The sequence below is a fragment of the Silurus meridionalis genome, chromosome 20 (assembly GCF_014805685.1).
Source record: "Silurus meridionalis isolate SWU-2019-XX chromosome 20, ASM1480568v1, whole genome shotgun sequence".
Lineage (NCBI taxonomy): Eukaryota > Metazoa > Chordata > Actinopteri > Siluriformes > Siluridae > Silurus > Silurus meridionalis.
Genome location: NC_060903.1, coordinates 11,360,015 through 11,378,649, shown reverse-complemented (window position 1 = coordinate 11,378,649; position 18,635 = coordinate 11,360,015). Strand labels below are relative to the sequence as shown.

At 40.2% G+C, this 18,635-nt stretch overlaps 2 protein-coding genes across 2 annotated transcripts in view; both read left to right on the top strand.

Moving 5' to 3' along the window:
* Positions 1-1,980: 1,980 nt before the first annotated feature.
* cavin4a (caveolae associated protein 4a) lies at positions 1,981-4,185 on the top strand. Its single transcript, XM_046876951.1, has 2 exons — positions 1,981-2,855; positions 2,967-4,185. The coding sequence occupies exons 1-2, from the start codon at positions 2,475-2,477 to the stop codon at positions 3,594-3,596; spliced, it is 1,011 nt and encodes a 336-aa protein (XP_046732907.1). The 5' UTR covers positions 1,981-2,474; the 3' UTR covers positions 3,597-4,185.
* A 7,879-nt stretch (positions 4,186-12,064) lies between these two features.
* Positions 12,065-18,635, top strand: part of urb1 (URB1 ribosome biogenesis homolog) — a 45,705-nt gene continuing 39,134 nt past the window's right edge. The window contains 7 exon segments of the mRNA XM_046876440.1: positions 12,065-12,250; positions 15,037-15,176; positions 15,751-15,902; positions 16,215-16,344; positions 18,138-18,234; positions 18,309-18,394; positions 18,478-18,600. Coding sequence (XP_046732396.1) covers positions 12,121-12,250; positions 15,037-15,176; positions 15,751-15,902; positions 16,215-16,344; positions 18,138-18,234; positions 18,309-18,394; positions 18,478-18,600 — 858 coding nt within the window. The 5' untranslated portion in view covers positions 12,065-12,120.

Genomic DNA, 18,635 nt, shown 5'->3' with positions numbered 1-18,635 from the left:
ATCCCTCTGTAGAGGCTTTCCTCAGACTTCTCAGGATGTAAAGATGCTGCTGGGCTTTCTTGCTGATGGAGCTGGTGTTGAGTGACCAGGTGAAGATGATCACCAAGGAATTTGGTGCTCTTGACGATCTCCACTTAGGATCCATCGATGATCAGTGGAAATTGACCAATCTGTGCTCTTCTAAAGTCAACAAGCATCTGTTTAGTTTTGTCAATGTTGAAAGACAGGTTGTTGGCTTTGCATCTGGCTGTTAGCTGTTGCACCTTCTCTTTATGTTGACTCATTCTTACTGATGAGACCCACCACAGTCGTGTCATCAGCAAATTTGACGATGTAGTTTCTGCTGTGCGTTGCTAAACAGTCGTGAGTCAGCAGAGGGAACAGCAGGGGACTGAGCACACAGTCCTGAGGGACCCCAGTGCACAGTGTGGTGGTGCTGGAGATGTTGTTCCTGATCCGGACTGTCTAGGATTCAGTTGCAGACGGAGGTGTTCAGGCCCAGTAGGCTCAGCTTTTCAATCAGGTGCTGAGGGATGATTGTGTTGAATGCTGAACTGAAGACTATGAATAGCATTCGTGTCCTTATTGTCCGGGTGGGTGAGGGCCAGATGGAGGGTATTAATGGCATTGTCCATGGAACGGTTTGGACGAAACACAGACTGCATGGTGTCTAGTGAGGGTGGTAGCTGGGTGTTGATGTGCTTCATGACGAGCCTCTCGAAGTGCGATTGGGCGGTAGTTATTGAGGCAGGAGTTTGTAGACTTCTTCGGCATGTGGATGATGGTCATTGTCTTGAGGCACATAGGAACAACGGTGCTGCTCAGGGATATGTTGAAAACGTCAGTGAAGGCATCTGCTAGCTGTTATGCACATTCCCTGAGCACTCTGCTAGGAAAGTTGTCTGGTCCAGCAGACTTCCGTGGGTTAACTCTGCAGAGTTTTTCTCACTTTGGCTGTGGTTAGACAGAGCACGGAGGAGGAGTGGACTTCCTTTCCACCACATTCTGCACCTCAAAACAGGCATAGAAGACGTTCAGCGCATCTGGGGGGAGGAGTCACCTCACAGGCAGGTGAAGTTCAGTAGTGTAGTTCGTGATCGCCTGGATACCCTGTCCTAAAAATCGGATTCTCTTGGCTTGTGTGCGCTTTGCCTCTCTCATGGTTAAGGACAGTTTGCCCCTTGCTGTTCTAAAGGCTGTCTTGTCCCCTGCTCTGAAGGCAGAGTCTCTAAACTTTAGTAGCACATGCACCTTTGCAGTCCACGGCTTCTGATTGGAATGTGTAGTGATGATCTTGGAGATCATCGATGCACTTGCTGATGTAGCTGGTCACTGACGAAGTGTACTCCAGTCAGTGAAGTCGCCGTTGGTTGCAGCCTCTCTAAACATGTCCCAGTTAGTGCATTCAAAGCAGTCCTGAAGAGCAGAGTTGGCTCCTGCTGGCCAGTTTCTCAAACTGGATTTGAACACCTGGGATCAGCATCACAGAGATGTGTTAGCCGAGGTGGGATCCTCCCTGACCCATTATGGCATCCATGAAATGACAAGGACAGTATCATTCTGTATTCTGTTTGGTATCACTTGGTCTGCAGAATATTGGTCTGGTTAGTTGAAGGCATAGATATTTTGATTTAATATCTTAGTGTAATTTATTGTATGTTTGTATAAGGATAATTTACTGTAGCTTTAGAATACTTTTTATGTATTACAGGAAAAAAGCCATGAAGAAAAGCTATTTAAAATGTAAAAGGTATTTGACCTAACTTCAACCATGACCCTGGTTAAATCAGTTCCAATATTTAAAGGTTCATCTGCAGCTGGACAGGCAGAGGCATAAATAATAATTTGTTTTATGTGACACATTATCACTTTTTTTTTTTATTAAGTTGCAGCCCCATATCACACTGATATCACAATCAGGGGGTACATTGGGATGTGTAGTCTGTAAATGTCAGTGCAGAAATACCTATGCGATCATGTTACCCTCCGTGAGACAACTGCACCTGCTGCCTTCAATCACATTAGTTATGTATTCCCAAGGGTGGGGCATTGCTTCTGCAGCCAAATTAACAGCTCAAGCATACACACATTAAGAAAATTGTATGTAGAGCTGTTACACTTTTGATCAATACATTATTAACACAATCATACTGAGTGTAATACACATAAAATGCATTTGTATATGTGCTGAAGCATTTTAACTACCAGGACTTTCTAATTTGTTTCCCTGCTCTAGTGATTCCCTAAATGCCCGTGTCCTCTTACAGCTATACTTATTTATATCTGTGGGGTGTGTGAGTAGGGGGCATGAGTCAGACTGGTGGCTCTCTGGCAGAACAGATCAGGACAGTCAGTCTTTCTCAGTCTCACAGGCTTGTAAATCTCTTGCTTACTGGCATTAATGTGTAGCTAATGACTTAGCTTCTCTTTAACCATCAGTAGTTGTTTTGAGTGTGTGTACAAATTTGTCAGAAATGGAGAAGAGTAGAGACATAGTACTTGGCATTGAAGATGAATCTGGACAGCCAGTGTCTGCCCTGTCCATCCTGTCTCTTTTGGAACGTGTCTCCACTATCATTGATGGTGTGCAAGCCAGCCAGCAGCGAATGGAAGAACGCCAACATCAGCTAGAGACATCTGTTGCTACAGTCCAATCAGAGTTGCTTAAACTGGTCCAGAACCATGGTGCCACAGCAACCACCGTGGACAAGTTGCTGCAGAAGGCCCGGCGTGTAAGTGCTCATGTGAAGGAGGTGCGTTCACGTGTGGAGAAGCAGAATGTCCGTGTGAAAAAAGTGGAGACCACGCAAGATGAACTTCTCACGAGGAACAAGTTCAGAGTGGTCATTTTTCAGGTATGTATACTCTACACATAAATACAAACAGATCATTTGTATTTTTATACTAAATGAACAAGAACTATATTTTATTCCTTTTTCTCTTCTCTCTGTTCTCTTTTACTTTAGGGTGAGGCTGAGGTTCCATCAGTGGCTGTGACAAAAACCCCTAAGGATGCAGGTTTGGCCAATGTTGAGGTGGAGCCGGATGATTATGAAATCCCTCCAGACCTCTCATCCGATGAGGAGTATATGGTTGTGGAAGAGGCAGAGTCATCAAGAGCAGCACGGCTGAAGCAGTCAGGTTTGAAAGGGATAGACAACATCAGAGCAGCTTTCTCCAAAGAGAACATGAGTAAGACCCGTTTTCGAACACGGGAGAACCTCAACAAGACTAAGGAGAGCCTAAGCAAGACAGGACAGACTTTGGGCACAAAGATCAACACCCTGGGTGAAAAGATAATTCCTCTTGAGCAGCGGGAGAAGATGCGTCAGAGTGGAGAGAGGCTGAAGGAAAACATTGCGAAGAAAGCTCCCACCATCAAACTAAAGAAAGAGCGTGCTGTTGCTGAGGGCCAGGAGGGTGCTGAGGCAGAGCCTGCAGTTACTCCACCAAAAGGCAAGAAGATAACCTCAGAAGTTACCTATTCAGAGGTTGTTACAGAAATCAAACGGGAAGGGCCTGTATCCGAGGAACAAGCCACCCGTATTCCAGAGGAAGTAAAGTGTGGGTTGGCCATTGAAACACCAGAGAAGTAAAAGAAATATTAGAGAGGAATAGAGAAGAGTATGAGAGAAAGCTAAAAAAAAAAATTAAAAAGAAAGTTTATCATAAATAAATAATATTGGTCTGAATGTGTGTGTGGATATAAAATTCTAATTTAAAGTGAATCATGACTGAGAACTCCCAGACTAAGTATCAGGATGGCAAATCTACTCAGTGAGTAATAAGGACTACACAGCATTTTTGAGAATGAAAGTCATACCGGTAATGCTATCTGTGTAATTCTGTGTTTAGGAAACTGGAAAACAAAGCAAGTGTCCAACATATTGTTTAATAACACACAGGTTGTATGTGCTTGTGAAATAGATTTACTGGCGTAGAAAAAGCACTAGAATATTCAGAACGGTGACCTCACCTATCTGGTAGTGGGGAACACTAGTTATTGGGCCATATTCTTTTAAATATGTAGATTTAAAAAATAAAATCTTATTTGGGAACATTTGATTCTGTGCAGAACCTTGATAATCTCTGTGTGTGTATGTCATAGAGTGCATGTACATTTGGAGGAATATTTGACTAGTAATATACTAAAAAAAGATTACTTGAAATAAATGAACAGCTGGGCATTCCATGTCGCTCTCTTTCTCTTCCCCTCTCTATCTCTCTGTCTCTCACACACACAAGCACAAATGATTCATGGCATATCTTTAGAAACCACAATGCTGTGTTGTTTTGTTGTCAGAATGAACCTGGATATTATTCTTACAGACTATAACCCTGCCAAACGGAGATATTTGTAAAATAAAACACACAAATATTTTCTAGTGCCTACATAGAGTAATAGTTTAATAAACAGATTTTATTATCATGGGGGAAAGTTGTAAGAGAGGTTCTGAATTGTTAAGGCTTTTTTAACCACTGAAGATCAGAAAAATAAATGATTTGATAATCACTTTGTTTTATTTGTTCAATTGACTTTTTTTTCCAGTCATGTGAAGGCAATTTGCTTTTTTAAAAGAGTTTTATTATTTAGTTGTTCGAAACATAAAAGGCAAACACTCTAAGCATAGATAGATGCAGAATTATTTGTGTTGTTGGCAAACAATTTTCAGATTACAGCACTGTGTGGTAAAACCTGTTTTGTGTGTTTAAACAAACGCTGAATGATGCAAAATTGCTATTTGTAGCTGGTGCAATCCATGACTTAAAAATGCTAGCCATAACTACCTCTCGAGGGAATTTACAACCATACACACAGTCCACCTGGTGGAAAAGAAGTGCTAAGTGATCACTATGGGACTATGCTGGGGTTAATCCGATCATAGAGACCACTACTGAAACATGTCAAACCAGTTCTGAAGCAGGAAAGAATCTGGCCTGAGGGAGATATCACATTAGTTGTGGTCTGTTTTTAGCACACAGACTGAAATATATTTAGAGAGGTTGTTGCATACAATCACCCTTTTAACACAATGCTAGGCTGGATTAGGCAAATTACACTCATTTTGTTGAAGGCATGCCCTAAGGAATGCTTTAAGTGGAAATCCCCAATCTCAGCATGAGCAATTTTCACATGATGCGTTTGTCTAATTACTCCAGCAGAGCTATTAAACAATAATACTTGTGTTTTCCATTAGCACTGAGGAAACATTTTATGATTTTTAATTTAAAAAACTTTTTTGTGAAACCTTTTTTTTCTCTATTAAGTAAAGCTGCTGGTGAGTGGATCCTGGGATGGCGGCTGATTCAAACAATACGAAAATTTGAAAGAACACGAAAAAAATACGAAAAAATATGAATAGATCTCTAAGAAATTGAACTGAGAATGGAAGAGTGGAAAATATAGGAGAAGAGGAAGATGATATAGAAACAGGATAGACACAGTGGGGAGAACAGGAAAGAAGGTATAAAAAAAGTAAGAGGGAAGGATCAGAAATTAGTTTGTCAGCTAGTGAGGAAGGAGATGGAAGAAATAAGGTAAATAATTAATTTAAGATAATGTTGAAGTTTGAAGTAGAGGAAAGAGTTTCAGGAGTAAATCCATTGCCATTGACATGGGAATTGAAGAAACTTAGGCGAGATAGTGTTTGGAAAAGCAATTTACTGATAGTTTGCAAGAATGAAGAGCAGAAAAACAAAGCCATTAAACTAAAAACAGTGGGAAAGCAGACAGTAATAAATTATATGATTGTAGTACAGAAATGGTGGGTATAATAAATGAAGTTCCAGTATGAGTGAATATGGAGGAATTAAAAAAGAATCTAGATGGGGAGGAAGTTATAGAAGCAGTCCATTTAAAGATGAACAGGGAAGAGAGAAGAATGCACAGTTTGTCAGTGTGTCTAAAATTTGAAGGGAAATAAATTTCAGATCGAAATAAGACGGGTTTTATCAGCTACCCAGTTTCTCTAATTCAATATATTTTTATTTGTATAGCACTTTTAACAATGGACATTCTCTCAAAGCAGCTTTACACATTTAGTGTGGTAAGAAAGAATTAATAATATTGTTCTTCATAAGTTTGTCCCTCACAAGCAACCGGCAGAGGTGGCAAAAGTACACAGATCTTTCATGTACGAAGAAGTACACATACTCAGGTTTTAAAATATTCTGGTAAAAGTTGAAGTACTGACTAAATTTTTTCACTCAACATAAAGTAAAGAGGTTTGGGCATTGACATGTACTTATGTAAAAATAGTCATTACTACTATCTGCAGAGTGGCCTCCAATCGGAAAGAACACCATCCAGAGTAAGACTGGGAGGAAGCAGACAAATCTGAGGAGAAGAAAGAGGCAGAAACACTGGTCACAGGAGCATGTTATATGGTTTGGAATAAAGAAATAAAGAATTATGTCATAATAAACTTTTATAATCCATGTAAAAGATTAGCACAGGACATTATGGAAGGAATACAATTTTTTGACACCATTTTGACACCATTTTGACACCATTGATCACACTATACTGCTTGCTGGACTTGAGAACGTTGTAGGAATAAAGGGAACAGCTCTCTCTTGGCTCAGGTCTTATTTGACTGATCGCTATCAGTTTGTTGATGTAAATGGTGAGTTCTCCACACTCTATGAGGTAAAGTTTGGTGTTCCTCAAGGATCTGTCTTAGGCCCACTGCTTTTCTCTTTATATATGCTGCCTCTTGGTGAAATCATTCATAAACATGGGATTCGCTTACATTGCTATGCTGATGACACACAGCTGTATATTTCAGCAAAGCCAGATGAGCGAGATCAGCTTAACAATGTTAAGAAGTGTGTAAAGGCGGAAGTACTTTTACTAGGACCACATGCAGCTAGAAGTAAACTTTCCGATTACGTAGCATCTCTAGATGGTGTTTCTGTTTCAGCATGTACGGCTGTCAAAGACCTTGGTGTGATTATTGACCCGAGTCTTTCCTTTGAGTCTCACGTGAATAATATCACCAGGATCGCCTTCTTTCACCTTAGAAATATTGCTAAAATTAGAAATATGATGTCGTTACAGGATGCAGAAAAACTAGTTCATGCGTTTGTTACTTCTAGATTAGACTTCTGTAACGCTTTACTGTCTGGGTGTTCGAGTAAGTGCATAAATAAGCTTCAGTTAGTTCAGAATTCAGCAGCAAGAGTCCTCACTAGATCTAGGAAATACGACCACATCACCCCTGTTTTAATCAGTCTACACTGGCTCCCAATCAAATCTCGCATTGATTATAAAATATTACTACTGACGTATAAAGCACTTAACGGTCACAGAGGATCCATCGATAATCAGTGGAGATTGGTCGCTCTGTGCTCGCCTGAAGTCCACAACCATCTCTTTCGTTTTGTCCACGTTCAGAGTCAGGTTGTTTGCTCCACACCAGGCAGTTAACCGTTGCACCTCTTCTCTATATGCTGACTCATCGTTCCTGCTGATTAGACCCACCACGGTCGTGTCATCAGCAAACTTGATGATATGATTCGAGCTGTGCGTTGGTGCACAGTCGTGAGTCAGCAGAGTGAACAGCAGTGGACTGAGCACACAGCCCTGAGGGGCTCCAGTGCTCAGTGTGGTGGTGCTGGAGATGCTGTTCCCGATCCGGACTGCCTGAGGTCTCCCAGTCAGGAAATCCAGGATCCAGTTGCAGAGAGAGGTGTTCAGGCCCAGAAGGTTCAGCTTCTCGATCAGGTGCTGAGGAATGATTGTGTTGAATGCTGAGCTGAAATCAATGAACAGCATTCGTACATACGAGTCCTTGTTATCCAGGTGGGTGAGGGCCAAATAAATATTTACTGACTAATAATACTTTTTTTGGTGGAGTTTTTTTAATTGTTTATTTCTGAGTAAAGAAAGGATGTTGTGAATAAACGTGTGTTGTGCTAAAGGTTTTCATTTCACCTCTTTTATTATATTTTTTCTCTTTTGACTGCTTCTGGATCACCCTTTTCCACACTACCCTGTCCTCAACATCAGCGTCTTTCAAATTAACCACCTGTGAATCTTCCCTCACCACATCAATAAACCTCCTCTTTGGTCTTCCTCTTTTCCTCCTTCCAAGGCAGCTTCATCCTTAGCATTCTCCTACCGATATACCCCATGTCCCTCCTCTGCACATGTCCAAACCATCTCATTGTAACCTACCTATCCTCTCTTCAAGCTCTTCTCAACCTGCTTCTTACTCTCAGCACAAATCACAATATCATCCGCAAACATCATAGTCCAAGTAGACTCCTGTCTGACCTTGTCCATCAACCTGTCCATCACCACTGCAAAGGGTAAGGGCTTAGAGCCGATCCCTGATGCAGTCCCACCTCCACCTGTCTGTCGACCAGTCTGTCGTTCCCACCGGACACTTCACTGCTGTCACACTGTCCTCATACATGTCCCGCATTACCCTCACATACTTCTCAGCCACACCTGACTTCCTCATACAATACCACAACTCCTCTCTTGGCACCCTCCTAATGCCAATGGATTAAAGTGCTGTCAATTTCACAGCTCAAACAGGAGGAGTTAGATTTCTCAGGTTGCAGACCACATCTTTGTTCATTAAGGGTTAATGAAATTGATGTCTAAACTTGTTTTTATTTTCTTTGGAAAAGAATGTGATTTAATTGCAGTTAAACAACTAAATTAACTTTAGGTTACTTTCGTAACCCCGGTTCTCTGATAACAGGAGTGAGATACCAGTAGGCTGAGCCCTGATAGGCAAAGCGTAGGAATTTCCTGTGTGCCGGATAAATACTTATGTGAAAGTAAGCGTCCTTCAGATCCACTAATGTAAACCAGTCTCTAAGACGAATAACACTGTACAATGCTTTTATTGTGAGCATTTTGAACTTGTACTTTGCTTGAGTTTGTTAAGGTTCCGTAAATCCAGAGTAGGACAGAGAGCCCCCCGGTAAAAACCGTGCTAGCTGTCCTTCCGCGGTACCGATTGAATTACCCTTTTGCTCAATAAGGAAGTTATTTCGTCCTCTAAGACCTGAGCTGATTTCTTCACCGCTGTTGACCATATCACACTGTTGAAGAGTGGTAGTCTCACTTCAAATTGCAGACGATACTCTCGCTGTATTGTGGACAAAACCTAAGGGTGTACTGCGCAGGCGTGCCAACTCTCTGCGCTCAAAGAGGTGGCGCCATCTAGCAGCGGATCTTGGGGGGTCGCAGCGCTGATTCGAGTTTTATTGTGTGTTTTTATGCGATTTTTTACACGTCTGTGCCCTCGGCCCACTGTCTGGATGCACAGAACACATTTTTATTTCTTGAGAAAGAGAACAAACACAGAACCTTCTGACCTCCCTCATAACTTTTTGGGCACAGGGGGAACTGGTGCCAATACTCCAACCGGAGAACCTTCGTTTACTGAACATTGTTCTTGAACCACTCCCCTTTTTTTGGAGAGGGGGAGGACAAGTCTCTTGAGATGAGTCGAGGGGTGCTACAGAAACTTTGCGAGTGCTGTAGCCCCTCTTTTGACCCAAATTCAGACCACAGGTTAGGTCGCCAGTCTTTTCAACCCTCCCTGAGGGTTTGCTGGGCGATGCCCAGCTGCCGCTGCCGCAAAAGATGCCTTGCTGGAGCTGGGGCGAGCAGTAGGATTTCTTGAGAGGCATGCTTCAAATGCTTCCTCATCAGAGGCGATTTCTTTAAGACTGCAAGGGAAGCTCGGCTTCCCTTATAATGTCACAAAATTAATGGTCAAATATGTACTATTGTATTAACATTTTATTGACTAAAAATGCGTTAGAAAACGTTCATCTCAAAGACGAGTTCGTTCAGAATCAGTTACATATAGCAGGTCGGCTGACTCGATTTCCTTCTCATACATTCCCGCAGCGTCACAGTGCATTTCCCTATTGAAGCCCAGCGTCCATTGACTTCAATGGGGCTGCTTTGAACGGTTTTTTTCAGCGCTTCGAAACTAGACGGTCATTGGATAAACGCTGCGATTATGTCCCACCCACGGACGCTCAGCGTCTCTGGGGTGAATGGGAGTGGGCTGGCCCGGACTCCGAGCTTCTGCGTGATGATTGGAGGGTCTGTCGAAAGACTGCATCTCCTTTTGACTGACAGCGATTCTGTACTATAAGGAATCACTGAAGCTATTCGCGCTCAGTCCCATCGCGGATTTCTCAAGTTCAGTCGAAATAAAACTGCTGCAACCTATTTCTTTGATATTTGCTTGGCGAAATTGCTTGATTTTCATCATACATTTCACACAATTATACACCACATTCCTTGTTTCAGTTTTACAGAGTTTAATATTTTTTTAGATCGTTCATTCATTCATTCATTCCTTCATTCATGGCCATCACTTTGATTCAGGAAGACTGAGGTCAGAACTTCAAGTCCTGTATTCAGATCAGGACTTGCAGGGTAACAGGGGAAAGCTGTGTGATTACTTGGTGTTCCTTAAAGACATGGAGTTGGACAGTGCAATGCCTCAGCTTTACAAACTGTTCTCATTAGTGGCAACAATTGGAGCTACATCTGCAGGTGTAGAAAGGAGCTTCTCCTGTTTAAAGCGACTCAAGTCCTACACCCGAAACACAATGGGCCAAGGCCGTTTAAGCAGCCTAGCTCTGCTGGCCATTGAGAGGACACTGGTCAAGTCACTTGAAAAGACTCCTAGTTGGTACGACAGGGTCACAGACCATTTTCTTGAAAAGGAACGTAGGGCAGAATTTACTTTTAAATAAATAGACAATTTTATGATGTAGGCCGAAAATGAGCTTCCCCTCTCTGACAGACCAGTAGCCGCCACTGTTCCCCATCTTTATTGCATATTGGGGGTTGGACATCCCCAAATCCTCCATATTGTGCACCTCCAGTCTAGAGAAACCCTTAACGGGTACCCTATGTGGGAAGGGTTTGTCCCAAAAACGCCGCATTTCTGCCACACACGCAGGGATGGCTGGAATCAGCTGCTTAACTGGGGAATCATACATATATTCCCATCATACAAATCCCTCTCAGTGTCCTGGTGCACCTGCTGAGATGGCCAGTTGATGCATTTTGGCTGCTACATCTCAACGAGGTCCAGCTCACCTGGCATGTGGTAAGGGCTCATAGCACTTCCTGGCCTGGAGAGAAGATCGGGAGTAAGGATAGTATTCTCCTCCACTTCCTCCAAATCTTCCTCCAAAAGATGAGCAACCTCATCATCTTCCTCTTCCTTGTCCCCCAGTCAAGGGTTTGAATCAAAGAGCGAAGAAAAGACAGGAGACACTTTATCCATCAACTCTCCCCAGCTACATCGTGTCTGAGAAGGGACATGGGTCTCCTTTATTCGCGGCCGCGACTCGCTTTCGGCGCTCCCAAACCCTTAACGGGAAATAAGAGCAGTGCAGGCAGCACCCGGGTCTAGCGAGCACAGCCTGCACGTGTCTAACTCCCAAACACACTATGCACAGGGGATAAGAGTCTTTGGATGAGATCATAGACACGCATGCACACGGTCATGAGGGATCTTTTCCCGCCACCGTACAACCGGATAGAAAACTAAAAAATGGAGAGTCCTGAAATTTTCTCTGAAATTTTCTGAAATTTCCTCAGACTGATGTCAGAGACTGGTAGGTCACTGTCATGGTGCAGGATGAAGTTCCACTCCAGCTTTAACTTTTTTACAGATGATCTCATGTTCCTCAAGCACCCTCTGATAAATAGTAGAATTCATGGTGGATTTTATGATGGTGAACTGATCAGGTCCTGCTGCAGCGAAGCATTCCCAAACCAGTACACTTCCACCGCCATGTTTCACAGTTGTTATGAGGTTCTTTTCCTGGAATGTTGGTTTATGCCAAACGTGTCCTCCGTTTCAGTGTCCAAATAGTAAAAATTTTAACTTATCTGTTTCTAAGAACATTATTCCAGAAGTCCTGGGCTTTGTTAACATTCTCTATGGCAAACTTCAGCGATACATACATGAGTAAAGCTGCTATTTCTGTAGGCAAGCAAATAATCTGAACGTCATCACTAGGTGGCAGTAAAATATTTCTTATAAGCAACTAAACCGCAAAAGAAGAAGAGAAGCACGCGCGTCACTATCTCTACATCTTCGGTGCAATTCGGTTTAAATCATGGCAAGTAAGCGTAAAAAAAAAGATTTAAAGTCTCTTATGCCAGAGAAGAAAGCTAAAGAAAATAAAAGCGAGTTCAATGGGACTGTTTTTAAATCAATGTTAAAGGATCCCAGTAAAGCTTTCAAGGGTAAGTAAGTGCGTGTTCCCACGTGGTTAAAAAAAGTTCCAAGACATTTTCTTTAAACGAGTAATCGTTTAGGTGTTGTGTGTTTGGTCAGCACTAGATCCCTGTAAAAGCTTGCAGTGTACACTTCCCCTGTGCTTTCTCTTGTTCTTGTATTGTTGCAACTTAAATGCCGCATGACTCTTGCACAATTCCCGATATGATTAAACACATCACCTAAACTAGTGATATATTCTACCTATATTTAAAATCCTATTAGCAGTGCGTACTGTACATCCTATGTGTGTTCAACACAAAGTACAACACATCATATCAGAATTTTTTGTCTTTGATAGAACAGTTAGGATTGTGTGTTCCATGTGCCAACCTGTATGATGTAGTAGAGGGTTACATAAAAATCTCAGCAGAATGTGCAGAAATATTGGCCTTATTAGAGGGGGATACCCATTCTGAGACTGAGGTAAAATAATACTAGGGATATTTTTTTTGTACAGTGCGTACTGTACATCCTATGTGTGTTCAACACAAAGTACAACACATCATATCAGAATTTTTCGTCTTTGATAGAACAGTTAGGATTGTGTGTTGCCATTAATGACTATTTTGATAATGCTGCTGAACGAGGAAAATGGGAGAGAGAGAGAGAGAGAAGGTTGAATGATGTGGCGAGTAAAGCAAGAAGAGGATAGGATTAGTAAGGAGGAAGTTAGAGCAGCGATTAAGAGGATGAAGAGTGTAAAGTCGGTTGGACCAGATGGCATACCGGTAGAAGCATGAAGTTGTTTAGAAGCGATGGCAGTGGAGTTTTTAACAAGATTGTTTAACAGGATTTTGGAAGGTGGAGAAGAGATGGAGAAGGTGGAGGAGTTCAGGTACCTGGGTCAACAGTGCAAAGTAATAGAGAGTGTGTTAGAGAAATGAAGAAAAGAGTGCAGGCAGGGTGGAGTGGGTGGTGAAGAATGACAGGAGTGATTTGTGATAGAAGGGTATCTGTGAGAGTGAAAGGGAAAGTTTATAGGACTGTGGTAAGACCTGCGATGTTGTATGGATTAGAGACAGTGGCATTGAGTAAAAGACAGGAGGTGGAGCTGGAGGTAGCAGAGCTGAAGATGTTGAGATTTTCATTGGGAGTGATGACGATGGACAAGATTAGAAATGAGTTTATTAGAGGGACAGCGCATATAGGACGTTTTGGAGACAAGGTGAGGGAGACGAGATTGAGATGGTTTGGACATGTTCAGAGGAGGGACATGGGGTGTATTGGTAGAAGAATGCTGAGGATGGAGCCACCAGGAAGGAGAAAAAGAGGAAGACCAAGGAGGAGGTTTATGGATGTGGTGAGGGAAGACATGCAGGTAGTTTGGTTGAAAGAGGCAGATGTAGAGGACTGGGGGATATGGAGACAGATGATCCGCTGTGGCGACCCCTAATGGGAGAAGCCGTAAGAAGATGATGATGATGATGAAGAAGTGGTACTTCCAAGACACGCAAGCTCCGCTTTGCATAACTTGCAGGGTACAGACTTTTTTGTTGCGTTTAATATAAAATGCTCGCAAAGCTTGGATGACTTGTGACGCACACTTTTTCCTGCTGCTGGTTGAGCTGTACTCTCTGCCATTTCACAAGCGGCGGTGTTCTCTTGCATCACACTAAATTCTAACTTGAACAGTCTAACTAATAGATAACAGCATAGTTGAGAACGAATTTCATCATTGAGTAATATAAATTTTATCAATTAGTTTGTTGCAGCATGTAATAGTGCAACACAATACATATCTTAAGTGTTTTTTAAATTATAATCTCATGTCTCTCCTCTGGCTTTGTTGAAACATTCAACTATATATCATCAGTTTTTATATTGTTATTCACTGGGTTATGTATGGCTTTAAATAAATATTCTGGATTACATGCCTAATATTTTCAATTTTGCCATTGAAAAACTTATTCAATAAATTGAACTCATTGCTGCTACATATTGTATCTTGCACACACGGTTTGCTAGTAATTTTTCAGTATTAAACAAAAATCCAGTATTATGCTTGCCAGGATATCTTCTATGAGGGCAGAAATATGTTCAGCACTAAGAGAGTTTTTATAGGTCAGGAGGCTCCCCTTCCATGCTGACTGAAATTCAAACAATTTAGTTTAATGCAATTTACGTAAAAATTTTGGACTGGACTGTATGATCATTGTAACATAGTGCCATTTGTTTCTTTTACAGGGAGCTACTTTATCCAGAGTGCAACAGAATGTTGCTTTTAGCCCGATCGAGTTTTATGGGTTCAGATGGCGATCTAATTATTGTTGATGATAATTCTGGAGATTATTTATAAAACTAACTTCAGTAGCTGATGTAAATGTACATTTAGTGTGATGATAAGGAAGGATAATGAGGGGGAAAAAATAAATTTGAAGGAATATAGTATCAGCCTCACAAGCCTTAGTGCCGGTCCCAAGCCCGGATAAATGGGGAGGGTTGTGTTAGGAAGAGCATCCAGCGTAAAAACGTGCCAAATCAAACATGCGGATGATCCGCTGTGGCGACCCCTAATGGGAGAAGCCGAAAGCAAGTTATAGTATCAGCCTCCAACATAACAATGTTGAAAAACCTGGATACTTTCTGAATACACTGTATATACAAATATATATCCAAATGACACATTATTCTATAAGATTTGCAATGTTTTTCACGCTTAATATGTATTTTTGTATGTATGTAGTACACAGAAAAATTGCAATATTTATACTGCATAATGTTATATGAACTTTTTCTGTGTTTTACTCTCTAGCCTTGGAAACCTTTATTGGAACAGCAAAGCAACTTCCATGTGCCAACCTGTATGATGTAGTAGAGGGTTACATCAAAATCTCAGCAGAATGTGCAGAAATATTGGCCTTATTAGAGGGGGATACCCATTCTGAGACTGAGGTAAGATAATACTAGGGATATTTTCTTTTTCCAGATAAATAAGTTGAAACTATATAGAACACCAATTAAGTATTAAAATTCTAAGTATGTATTCGCTGTGTACTTTTAGAAAAAATGCAAAAGCCACATATTGAGTTAAATTTTCTTTTATTCTGACATTTTAAAGCTTATAGTGGCTGCTTGTTGAGGAATGCATGGAGGATTTTTTTTATTTGAACAAATTCTCTTATGCTGGGTTGTTTCTTTCTGTAAAAAAACCCCAAAAAAAAACAAGCATTTGAGTATGCAATGTGTAAATTGTGTAAATCATCATTTGTATTATTTCTATTAATAATTGCAGATGGCAAGTTGACAACCATGCTTTAAAAATACACAGACATTTTGTTTACTTTTGAAGATAACGGCATTATGGCATTCGTTGACAATGAATTTCTTTATCGATTATTATCTTTTTGGTTGAATTTTGATTCTATTATTTTTTTGGTTGTTGCAGCCCTATCTAGGGCACAATTAAACACTATTTACTACACTAACACTAATTATTGCTAAAAATCTTTTAATTTTTTTTATCCAGTTCATGCTGATATTTCAGAGTTTAGAGTTAATTTTGCTACGGACAGCAAGCGACCTTTCTTGTTTTAACCTTTTGGGCTCCCACATTGTAAAGAAGATTGTCTCATCACACATGAAGTTGCTGCAGTCTTCTTTGTGTTCAGGAAATCATCAGTAAGTTGCTATACTCCAAACCATCTATTTAAATTATTCTGATCAACATTATTTCCAGTTACAGTAAACAATTAACCTGTGTGTGACATTGTTGCATTTTTGTGTATTTTAATATTATAATTGAAATTTGACCTGGCCTAAACAGCGCTTGAATCAGTAATTCTAAACCAGTTCTCATTATGGACCTGTAAATATTTAAACCTAAGACATAACTAATTCTTACAATTAAAATGAGTATTCAGGAATATTTGCCATTCAAGGCACATGAGTTTTTTTTAATAATTTTTTTTTATTTGGGTTGTTTGTATGCAGGTTTGTGCGACGATGTCTTTGTTTGATGACAGCAATGGTGTCTCAGGGTACTGAGTCAGCAAATGAAATGTTCAACAGTTTGGTCTTCAACAAATCCCTTAGCAATCTTGCTCACAAGAGAGACAGAACTGTGAGCTATTTGTTTTAATTATTTCTGTGTTTAAATATATTTATATATATATATATATATATATATATATATATATATATATATATATATATATATATATATATATATATATATATATATACAGAAAACCCCGTTGTACGAGCATAATTTGTTCTTGAAAATTGCTCGTAGGTCCATTTGCTTGTACATTCGAACTAATTTTCCCCATAAGAAAGAATGTAAAAGAGATTTAGTCCGTTCCGTGACCTCATTCGATTGCTTATTTCTGCACTTAAAAAGTATTTGTAGACTATTTTAACAAACAAATACACCGCAAATTACCGTACGGTAAACATAATTTGACACTTACCCATGTGGTAGTGGTTGATTGTGAGTGTGAGACGCACACCATGCTCGTAACCTTCTTGGTTTCCATGGTAATTCTATTTACTTTCGTTTTCACAGCACAATCACCGATTTTCTTCGGAGACATTTTTCAAGATTTCTAGTGAAATAAAAAATATGACGCTAAAAAAAAGTTATGTTTTTGCTGCACTGATGCTACCCTATGGACAAAAAGGGGGAACCAGCAGCTGGTTTGATCGTACCTTCGAAATTTGTACAAGCAAAACTAATAGTACAAGCAAACGGAGATATGAGCAAACTTGCTCGCAAAATTTTACCCTATTTTGCGAGCAAGTTTGCTCATATCTCCGTTTGCTTGTACTATTAGTCGCTCATACAATAGGGTTTTACTGTATTAAAAAAAAAAAAAAAATACAATATATATACACACACACACACACACACACACACACACACACACACACACACAAAATACCGCTATGCTCCTAATAGAAGCGTAACATATTGCATTTAGTGTCTTTCGTTAAAGCCTGTGTAAAGTTCATTAGTTTCAGTGTAGACACCTGCAGCTTATAGACAGGTGCGGCTTATTTATGTTAAAAATAAAAATCTTTGTCAAATTCAGTGGGTGCGGCTTATATAAGGGTGCGGTTTATAGTCTGGAAATTACGGTACATTTAACACGATTAACTAGGACAAAGACTACACTATATGACCATATTTAGGTCAAAGGACACCTGGCCATCACACCCATTTGCATGTTAAACAGCTGTTTTCAAAGTTGGTCCCACTTTTCTGCTATTACAGCATATTCTGTTGGAATCATTTCCACCAGATTTTGCTGTGTGGCTTTGAGTACTTGCCTATTTAGTCACAAGAGCATTCGTGAGGCAAGGCACAGATGATATGATTGATGGCATTCACATTTAACGGCATTTGACAGACACCCTTATCCAGAGTGACACCCTTATCCAGAATGCTTTGAAGTCTCAATCAATAAATACATTCTAATACAGGTTCAGTAGGACTCAGTCTAAGGAAACCATCCATTTAAAACTCTGTTGGGAGAAAAATAGTTGGAAAGCTTTTTAAATTTAAGATCCAAGATTTAAGAATTTATTTAAGAATCTCTGGAAAAATTAGGTATTTTGAAAGCCTTGTGCACAGATGGTGCACAGTTAAAGTTCTTCACATGGATGCTTAATGGGGTTGTTTGTTTCTTTTTCTTATTTCCTGGCAAAAACCATCTTTAGATTTATTTGAGTTAGGCTCCTCATTTCCACTTAAGGAAAACCTCATTTCCACTTATGTCTACTTATGTGTTTTTAGCTTTGCGGCAACAATTTTTGGAACATACAAGTGTGATGCTCAGGTGTCCACAAATCTTTGCTGTATTGTCTGAAATTATTAATTGAGATTAATTGATTATTTTTGGTTTTGATTAAAAGGGCCGACCAGATATTCGCATGTCTTATATTCAGTTTGCACTCTCTTTTCTGATGTATGGAGATACTGCAACTATAATACATGCATTAGACACCAAAGGTAATATTTACTTCATTTAAGTACATAAAATGATGCATTGTGGCATTGGCACTAACCAAATTTTCATTATTCAGATTTTCTGTCAGAAATCTTAAACACAGAGCTAAAAGAAGACAGAATATCAACAATCAGTCTGATACTATCTACCTTTCAGACTAAGGCAAGGCTTTTTCCTTTTGTAAGAGCTATTTCAATGTCATGGTTTACTAGTTGTAGTCTACATTATTCTGATTATCTTTGCAGATTGTGCAAAATACTGCTGTGAGCAAAACTCAGAAGATCCGTTTCTTCACTGCTTCTACTTTGACTCGGATTGCTTCACTGTACAGATGGAATGGGACTGTGAATATTACTGATCATAGTGTGGTAGGAATGGGATGAAGTCATGTTTATGTCCTCTC